This window comes from Cherax quadricarinatus, chromosome 7 (assembly GCF_038502225.1).
Source record: "Cherax quadricarinatus isolate ZL_2023a chromosome 7, ASM3850222v1, whole genome shotgun sequence".
NCBI lineage: Eukaryota > Metazoa > Arthropoda > Malacostraca > Decapoda > Parastacidae > Cherax > Cherax quadricarinatus.
In genome coordinates, this window is record NC_091298.1 from 69,476,613 (window position 1) to 69,487,509 (window position 10,897).

General features: G+C 42.6%; 1 protein-coding gene across 1 annotated transcript in view; it reads right to left on the bottom strand.

The window, feature by feature from the left end:
• Positions 1-295: 295 nt before the first annotated feature.
• Positions 296-10,897, bottom strand: part of LOC128686723 (ras-related protein Rap-1b-like) — a 50,330-nt gene continuing 39,728 nt past the window's right edge. Inside the window, exons 2-4 of the mRNA XM_053773748.2 lie at positions 3,023-3,196; positions 2,354-2,562; positions 296-691 (exon numbers count right to left, since the gene is read on the bottom strand). Coding sequence (XP_053629723.2) covers positions 542-691; positions 2,354-2,562; positions 3,023-3,196 — 533 coding nt within the window. The 3' untranslated portion in view covers positions 296-541. The remainder of the gene's footprint in view (positions 692-2,353; positions 2,563-3,022; positions 3,197-10,897) is intronic.

Consider the following 10,897-nt stretch of genomic DNA (forward strand, 5'->3'; position numbering starts at 1 on the left):
CAAACATATATATATATATATATATATATATATATATATATATATATATATATATATATATATATATATATATATATATATATATATATATATATATATATATATATATATATATATATTATATTGTAGTAACTAAGGGAAACTATGTATAGGGGTTATACACATAATAAATTACTGTATATATACACCCATATATATATATATATATATATATATATATATATATATATATATATATATATATATATATATATATATATATATATATATATATATATATATATATACGCGATGGTTACACTCCTCACTGTTTTATAAGGACTGTAATGACTAGCCCCAATGCCTCAAAGGTCCTTAGAGGGTCTTAGAGGTCCTTAGAAGTCCCTTTAATTTTCAGAAACCTTCTGAAGTCCCTATTTCCTCCTGCCTAAATGATAGCCTCCTCTCTGACATCTTAGACAGCTAGACATCATTGACGCTGTCAAAACATCACTAGACAGTGATGCCCCTCATAGTCTTGCAGGATGTTGAGAGTTGAGTCCTACAGGATGCAGCATCTCTGGTCACGGATGTCAGGATGGTCCGGGATGGCGCTGCAGGATGCTGCCTGAGCCAGGCTGAAGGAACGCCTTCTTACCACATCCATGATATTACCTAGAGACTTGAGCCGTCCCCTTGCTCCCGTCGGCGCCTGGAATCAATCAATCAAGTTTATTCTCTATAAGGATTACAATGCGGGGTTTACAGATTTTGAATATTGTGTGGTTTACATGTTTTAAAATACTAATTACAGAGGGGACCACTAGGATACCTAGCATGACTAGGCATTTCGGGCAGACTTAGATTAATTCTAAACTTTAAATTCTTACAGATTATGGTATTAAGGGTAAGTGACTACATTATAGTTTGTGAGTTTAGCAATGTGAATGCTTTTGTTTTGGCACAATACATAGTGTCTATATTGGAGTATCATAGGCAAACTTATGACTAGTTAGGATTCATTATTTTAAGATTAAGATTAGTATTTCTGTGTTTATAGTCAATGGGTGAGTGAGTGTAAGTGTGAACCACCAGGTGGTTTACATGTAGTTAGTTGATGGGGTGTATCAGGGAGATAAGATGTTTTCTAACTGTAGTTTTGAAAGTGATGAATGTGTCTGCAGTTCTAGAGTTCTCAGGTAGGGTGTTCCAGATTTTAGGTCCTTTGACACACATTGAATTTTTGTAAAGGTTTAGTCGGACACGGGGAATGTCATAGAGATGTTTGTGTCTGGTGTTATGCCTGTGGGTTCTGTCACAACTATCAAGAAAACGTTTTAGGTGAAGGTTAATATTGGAATTTAAGGTCCTGTAGATGTAAATTGCACAGTAGTAAGTGTGGATGTTCTGAACAGGGAGTAAGTTTAGATCTATGAAGAGTGGGGGGGGGTGTTGCCAGGGATGGGATTTAGTGATTATTCTTACTGCGGCTTTTTGTTGGGTTATTATTGGCTTTAGGTGTGTTGCTGCAGTTGATCCCCAAGCACAAATAGCATAGGTGAGGTATGGATAAATGAGTGAATGGTATAGTGTGAGAAGGGCAGTTTGCGGCACGTAATATCGTATCTTGGAGAGGATCCCCACCGTTTTGGATACTTTTTTTGTTGTGTTGGATATGGGTGCTGAAATTTAGGTTGTTGTCGAGGTATAGACCTAGGAATTTGCCCTCATTATGTCTGGCAATTAGAGTGTTGTCGATCTTAATGTTAAGTTGCGCAACACCTGCTCTGCTACCAAACATAATGTAGTAGGTTTTGTCAGTGTTAAGTGTAAGTTTATTGGCTGACATCCAAGTCAGAATTTTGAGCAGCTCCTCGTTGACAATGGTGTTGAGGGTGGCAAGATTAAGGTGGGAGATGACGTAAGTCGTGTCGTCAGCAAAGAGAATGGGTTTCAGGTGTTGGGATACGTTTGGAAGATCATTAATGTAAATGAGGAAGAGCAGGGGACCAAGGACACTTCCCTGCGGAACTCCAGTATCAAGTGGCCGTGATGATGAGGCTGTGTCTTTAATGGTAACATACTGATACCTATTAGTAAGGTAGAATTTGAAATATGCAAGTGCATGGCCTCTTATACCATAATGGTCAAGTTTGTGGAGCAGGATGCCGCGGTCTACTGTGTCAAACGCTTTTCTTAGGTCAATAAAAATTCCTAGCGAATAGTTTGATTATTAAGACACAGGTACACATAAGTACAATTACCATACCTAGCAACATATGTATAAACACCTAGGATAAGCGAATTTAGGCACACATAACTGCAATTATCATACAGAAGTATAGAAACAAATCCCTGTACACCTCTCACTCACCATTTCATTATTAGCCAGGCCGTAGGTACGTATGAGGAGCTGCTTAAATAGCTCTCCCACGTTAATGTTGTACTTGGCTGAAGTTTCCAGGTACGAGGCGTTGGTCATGTCTGTGTCGACCCAGGTCTGGGCTCTCTGGAAGCTGACTACTCTCTCACGATCCAGGTCCACTTTGTTACCCACCACCACCACTGGTGCTCCTTCCATACCTGCTGACACAATGATGACATGTAATAATAGAAATAATAACGATAATAGTGGTAGTAGTAATAATAATGACAATAATAATATAATAATAATGAAAATAATAATAATAATAATAATAATAATAATAATAATAATAATAATAATAATAATAATAATACATTTTATTAAAAAGTGTATAAATGCTCCAAAAAATTGAGTTAAATATTTATGTTAAATGTTTGTGTTATATGTGTTAATGTTTATCGCTGATCTGCTGAAGAGGGACTCTGATTGAGGCGAGGATTTTTTCCCCAACTCGTATGTTCGATTTTTGCGTTCATGTGTGACTGACCTTTTACGTTGATCTACGTTGTAGAGTTTACCTTAAATCTTTCCCCTACCTCTAGGTAGCTCGCCTCACCTTTTACAGGAGTTTGTAGATAGTTTACCTAATATCTTACCCTGTGTGTGGGTAGGGCTTACCTTTGATGTTAGTGATAAGGTTCCACAGAGATTGGGCCTCGTAGAAACTTTGTTCGTTGTTCACAGCGAAGACTATAACGAAGGCTCGGCCGGATCTGATGGATAGTTCCCTCATGGCTGGGAAGTGGTGGGAGCCAGCAGTGTCTAGGATCTCCAGAGCATGGAACAACCCATCTGTGGGCAGGAGAATAGTGTAAGTGGTGGATACAGTCACTATTATCACCAGAGCACAGTACAGTCAGTGTGTGGGCAGGAAAGAAGTGTTAGTGGTGGATACAGTCACTATTATCACCAGAGCACAGTACAGTCAGTGTGTGGGCAGGAAAGAAGTGTTAGTGGTGGATACAGTCACTATTATCACCAGAGCACAGTACAGTCAGTGTGTGGGCAGGAAAGAAGTGTTAGTGGTGGATACAGTCACTATTATCACCAGAGCACAGTACAGTCAGTGTGTGGGCAGGAAAGAAGTGTTAGTGGTGGATACAGTCACTATTATCACCAGAGCACAGTACAGTCAGTGTGTGGGCAGGAAAGAAGTGTTAGTGGTGGATACAGCCACTATTATCACCAGAGCACAGTACAGTCAGTGTGAGGGTAGGAAAGAAGTGTTAGTGGTGGATACAGTCACTATTATCACCAGAGCACAGTACAGTCAGTGTGAGGGTAGGAAAGAAGTGTTAGTGGTGGATACAGTCACTATTATCACCAGAGCACAGTACAGTCAGTGTGTGGGTAGGAGAGAAGTGTTAGTGGTGGATACAGTCACTATTATCACCAGAGCACAGTACAGTCAGTGTGTGGGTAGGAGAGAAGTGTTAGTGGTGGATACAGTCACTATTATCACCAGAGCACAGTACAGTCAGTGTGAGGGTAGGAGAGAAGTGTTAGTGGTGGATACAGTCACTATTATCACCAGAGCACAGTACAGTCAGTGTGTGGGTAGGAGAGAAGTGTTAGTGGTGGATACAGTCACTATTATCACCAGAGCACAGTACAGTCAGTGTGTGGGTAGGAGAGAAGTGTTAGTGGTGGATACAGTCACTATTATCACCAGAGCACAGTACAGTCAGTGTGTGGGTAGGAAGAAGAAGAAGATTTAAGATTTCGTTCGGATTTTTAACCCCGGAGGGTTAGCCACCCAGGATAACCCAAGAAAGTCAGTGCGTCATCGAGGACTGTCTAACTTATTTCCATTGGGGTCCTTAATCTTGTCCCCCAGGATGCGACCCACACCAGTCGACTAACACCCAGGTACCTATTTGCTGCTAGGTGAACAGGACAATAGGTGTAAGGAAACCATGTCGGAATTTCCACCCATCGGGAATCGAACCCGGGCCCTCCGTGTGTGAAGCGGGAGCTTTAGCCACCAGGCCACCGGGAGAGAAGTGTTAGTGGTGGATACAGTCACTATTATCACCAGAGCACAGTACAGTCAGTGTGAGGGTGACAGGGTAATATAACCACTCAGTGTAATATTCAACAGTCGCCTCATCATCACCTCAGTCTTAACAATTATTTTTCCAGGGGAACTCTTAGAAATGTCTTTCATTTTCCCTGACATTAATATTAAAGGCAAAGTTAATTAAGTTTCCAGGAAGTGTATGTGGCGTGTGTTTGAGTGTATGTGGTGTGTGTATGTGGTGTGTGTGTGTGTGTGCGTGTGTGTGTGTGTGTGTGTGTGTGTGTGTGTGTGTGTGTGTGTGTGTGTGTGTGTGTGTGTGTGTGTGTGTGTGTGTGTGTGTGTGTGTGTGTGTGTGTGTGTGTGTGTGTGTAATGTTGATTTTGACTAATTCGGTTACAGTGTCACATACACACAGTCTGGAAAATGATGTAGTGGAGGCAGGAACCATACATAGCTTCAAGAAGAGGTATGATACGGTTCATGGAGCAGAGAGAGAGTTGACCTAGCAGCAACCAATGAAGAGACGGGGCCAGGAGCTATGAATCGACCCCTGCAACCACAATTAGGTGAGTACAGCTTGTGATGACAAAGTGCAGGGAGGCAGAGAGGTTCGTACCCAGGGGCAATAAAAACAATGGGAAGACCAGGGTGAGGCCATGGTTTACCCAGGGGTGTAGAGACGCCAAAAGTCAAATATGCTAGAGCATTCTTCTCTATCTTTTCACAAGCTTCGCAATTTTGCACTTGGTGGGTTAAACTCCAGGAGCCATTTGTCAGACCAGGCTTATAACTCCGGACATGATAGCTATCACAGAGACAAAGCTGGCCAGAATATCAAACGCTATATTTCCAGCAGAATATATATACCAAGTAATGGAAAGCAGAAGAAACGGGAGACAGAGGGGCAATGTTAATCAGTACCTAGTGGAAGTAAAGATGGATGGACACAGGAAGTGGAGGGTGCGTGAAGCAAGACTTTAGAAAATCCTCGTAAATACTCTTCACTGCTTTCAATAACCTACCTCCTATTCCATACATTTGCAACATCTGCCACATTGCCCCCCTATCCACCCTACCATACGCCTTTTCCAAATCCACAAAAGCCACAAAAACCTCTTTATCCTTATCTGACTTTGAGTGGTAGAAAGAAATGAATTTAGTTCAGTGATACAGAGAATTGGAGGGAGGGATAAAGAACCCCTGAATGTGGAACAGTGAGACAGAGAATTATAAGAAAAGCTAGAGAATGAGATGAAGAAACCAGTTACAAAATGCCTGGGGTGCAGAGCAGACCTTCACACGAAGAAAAACAGAGAGAGAGAGAGAGAGAGAGAGAGCTCCTGGCCTATCCAATGCGATCATGAAGCAAGACCCAACACAGGAAATAAGACCACCAATAACCCCCTTCTCTTCCCTTACACCCTTTTCCTTCACCCTGACACCCTCCTAGACCAGGACCTCATCATGTTGAGACGTTACACACTTCTACCTAATTTCCTTCTCTTGACACTCCTCCTTACTCAACGCATTTTTACTTAATATCGCCGGGAGTAATAACTGCCATTGAAGCAAACAGAAGCCAAGTCAATATCTCCGTTTGTTTACCGTTATTTCCTGTTGTGGACGTGGGTTCTGTTGTCCAGAGATTATGCTACAGCAAAGATAGACGATAAATATTAATATATCCAGTCGATATGGTCGATAAATACAAGGTTAAGATATTCTAAACAGGGGTAGAGGATAGATCCTGCCACAACGAACCTTGTTCATAGAGTCTTATCTATCCAGACAGGATAGCTAATATACTGTACCACAGCTGCACAGGATAGACACTACCACAGCCAAGATAGTACACTATCACAGCCAAGATAGTACACTATCTCAGCCACGACAGTACACTATCACAGCCAAGATAGTACACTATCACAGCCAAGATAGTACACTATCTCAGCCAGCCACGACAGTACACTATCACAGCCAAGATAGTACACTATCACAGCCAAGATAGTACACTATCACAGCCAAGATAGTACACTATCTCAGCCACGACAGTACACTATCACAGCCAAGATAGTACACTATCACAGCCAAGATAGTACACTATCTCAGCCACGACAGTACACTATCACAGCCAAGATAGTACACTATCACAGCCAAGATAGTACACTATCACAGCCAAGATAGTACACTATCACAGCCAAGATAGTACACTATCACAGCCAAGATAGTACACTATCACAGCCAAGATAGTACACTATCACAGCCAAGATAGTACACTATCTCAGCCAAGATAGTACACTATCACAGCCAAGATAGTACACTATCACAGCCAAGATAGTACACTATCACAGCCAAGATAGTACACTATCACAGCCAAGATAGTACACTATCACAGCCAAGATAGTACACTATCACAGCCAAGATAGTACACTATCACAGCCAAGATAGTACACTATCAAAGCCAAGATAGTACACTATCACAGCCAAGATAGTACACTATCACAGCCATGACAGTACACTATCTCAGCCAAGATAGTACACTATCACAGCCAAGATAGTACACTATCAAAGCCAAGATAGTACACTATCACAGCCAAGATAGTACACTATCACAGCCAAGACAGTACACTATCTCAGCCAAGATAGTACACTATCTCAGCCAAGATAGTACACTATCACAGCCAAGATAGTACACTATCACAGCCAAGATAGTACACTATCACAGCCAAGATAGTACACTATCAAAGCCAAGATAGTACACTATCACAGCCAAGATAGTACACTATCACAGCCAAGATAGTACACTATCACAGCCAAGATAGTACACTATCAAATGCTCTTCACTATACTTCAACACTTACAAACATGATTCACCTTCATGACAGGTGAACATGACTCACTCATGTTCACCTTCATGACAGGTGAACATGACACACTCATGTTCACCTTCATGACAGGTGAACATGACACACTCATGTTCACCTTCATGACAGGTGAACATGACACACTCATGTTCACCTTCATGACAGGTGAACATGACACACTCATGTTCACCTTCATGACAGGTGAACATGACACACTCATGTTCACCTTCATGACAGGTGAACATGACACACTCATGTTCACCTTCATGACAGGTGAACATGACACACTCATGTTCACCTTCATGACAGGTGAACATGGCACACTCATGTTCACCTTCATGACAGGTGAACATGACACACTCATGTTCACCTTCATGACAGGTGAACATGACACACTCATGTTCACCTTCATGACAGGTGAACATGGCACACTCATGTTCACCTTCATGACAGGTGAACATGACACACTCATGTTCACCTTCATGACAGGTGAACATGACACACTCATGTTCACCTTCATGACAGGTGAACATGGCACACTCATGTTCACCTTCATGACAGGTGAACATGACACACTCATGTTCACCTTCATGACAGGTGAACATGACACACTCATGTTCACCTTCATGACAGGTGAACATGGCACACTCATGTTCACCTTCATGACAGGTGAACATGACACACTCATGTTCACCTTCATGACAGGTGAACATGACACACTCATGTTCACCTTCATGACAGGTGAACATGGCACACTCATGTTCACCTTCATGACAGGTGAACATGACACACTCATGTTCACCTTCATGACAGGTGAACATGACACACTCATGTTCACCTTCATGACAGGTGAACATGGCACACTCATGTTCACCTTCATGACAGGTGAACATGACACACTCATGTTCACCTTCATGACAGGTGAACATGACACACTCATGTTCACCTTCATGACAGGTGAACATGACTCGCTCATGTTTACCTTCCTTCACTTTCTCCACAAATATGACCCTCATATTTATTTCCTCATATTCATTTCTTTAGTGAATATGAACAGTCATTTTCATATTTTTATTCTTGTTATTATTATTATTATTATTATTATTATTATTAATATTATTATTATTATTATTATTATTATTATTATTATTATTATTATTATTACATTGAGGAGGAAAGCACTAAACTCGTAGGGCTCACACACCTCCAAGGCAGTGGAAGAGTGAAAGTAGCTCCAATACCCGGGATCAAGAGCCTCTGACCGTTATCAAGGTGCTCACAGCTGGACAATAAGCAATTAACCTGCCCAGGTTACTAACACCTGGGAATTGATTGCCTCCGTACGATGATTCGGAATGATTAGGGATGATTACGACTGACTGGGAATGATTAGTGATGATTGGGAATGATTAGAAATGACTGGGAATTGTTGGGAATGATTATGAATGATTAGCTATTTGGAATGACTGGGAATTATTAGGAATGACTAATAATGACTGGGAATTATTAGGAATGATTGAGAATTATTAAATGATTGGGAATTATTAGAAATGATGGGAAATTATTAGGAATGATTGGGAATGACTGTAATGGTGATAACCTTCTCACTCTGCCAGAGTGAGCAGTATTATACTGACGGGGAGCACTAGATGCGTAGGGGACTGGTCATAACAGTGCCTGGAGAACCGAAAGGTGACCAGAGTTGATCTGGCTGCTCCAGTGTCTTGAATCAAGATCCCCTGGCATCCTCTAGGCACTAACCTAACGTAAGGTAACCAGAGTACATATAACTTACTTGAAGAGAAGCTGGAGTACATATAATTTACTTGTAGAGTAGCTAGAGTACATATTTGGTTGGTGGGTAACCGAGGGCGGGTGCAGCCGGGAAGGCACATGAATGGTGGAATAATGAGGTAACGACGACAAGCACAAATAGACATTGTAGAATGAAAGGATTCTTTTGTTTATATTGTAACAAAAATGATGCGAGGAAGGCAAAGGTGGATGGAGAAAAAAATACAGAAATGGTAAGTCACGAAATCGTAATGACACGATTGCAAACAAACCATACCACGGGTGGGGTTAGAACCCCCGATCAGAGAGTCATAAAACTCCAGACCTAACGTGTCGGTCTGGAATTTTGTGACTCTCTGATCGAGGGTTCTAATCCCACCCGTGGTATGGTCAGAAATGGCGAGGGCTGGGGGGGACAGGGTCTCTCGCTTTGAAGGTTCTTAGTATCCACCCCATCAGTGATAATGTCACTGTTGAGAACCTTGAAAGTGAGATCCTCTCTGCATTTATAAGCACATTTCGCCAGGACTATAAATGTTTGAGAGAGAGAGAGAGAGAGAGAGAGAGAGAGAGAGAGAGAGAGAGAGAGAGAGAGAGAGAGAGAGAGAGAGAGAGAGAGAGAGAGAGAGAGATTGAACGCTGGAGGGTACCAGCAAAGACATTTTCATTACACATATTCATCAAAGGAAAAAATTGAAGGCTCGTTCAGAGTTGATTATAAAACTGAGGGAGATTTTTTGTGTGGCAGAAAACCTGGTAGATAGTGTACCTTAGTTTACCCTGACATCAAAAGTGGACCATTAATGAGACACCTCCCTGGTGCTCTGTGGTAGCTTGTGCTAGTCTGTGGTGGTCTGGGATGGTCCCTGGTGGTCTGTGAAGGTCTCTGGTGATCTATGGTAGCTTGTGCTTGTCTGTGGTGGTCTGGGATGTTCCCTGGAGGTCTGTGACGGCCCCTGGTTGTCTGTAATGGTCCCTAGTGATCTGTGATGGTCCCTGATGGTTTGTGGTTATTTGAAGCAGTCTGTGATGGTCCCTGATGGTTTGTGGTTATCTGAAGCAGTCTGTGACGGTCCCTGATGGTTTGTGGTTATCTGAAGCAGTCTGTGATGGTCCCTGATGGTTTGTGGTTATCTGAAGCAGTCTGTGACGGTCCCTGATGATCTGTGGTCATTTGAAGTAGTCGGTAGTGGTCTCTGGTGGTCAGTGATTGTCCTTGGTGGTCTGTAGTCGTTTGTGGTTTATGGTGATATGTGGTAGTCTGCGGTGGGCTATGTTAATCTGTGGTGGTTCACGGTGGTCCGTGCAGGCTGTCTGTTGCTAGCGGCCCGTATTCTCACAGAGCTATCGCAATTGCAGGAGCAAAGGAATTACCTGGAGTTTACCTGGAGAGAGTTCCGGGGGTCAACGCCCCCGCGGCCCGGTCTGTGACCAGGCCTCCTGGTGGATCAGAGTCTGATCAACCAGGCTGTTGCTGCTGGCTGCACGCAAACCAACGTACGAGCCACAGCCCGGCTGATCAGGAACTGACTTTAGGTGCTTGTCCAGTGCCAGCTTGAAGACTGCCAGGGGTCTGTTGGTAATCCCCCTTATGTGTGCTGGGAGGCAGTTGAACAGTCTCGGGCCCCTGACACTTATTGTATGGTCTCTTAACGTGCTAGTGACACCCCTGCTTTTCATTGGGGGGATGGTGCATCGTCTGCCAAGTCTTTTGCTTTCGTAGTGAGTGATTTTCGTGTGCAAGTTCGGTACTAGTCCCTCTAGGATTTTCCAGGTGTATATAATCATGTATCTCTCCCTCCTGCGTTCCAGGGA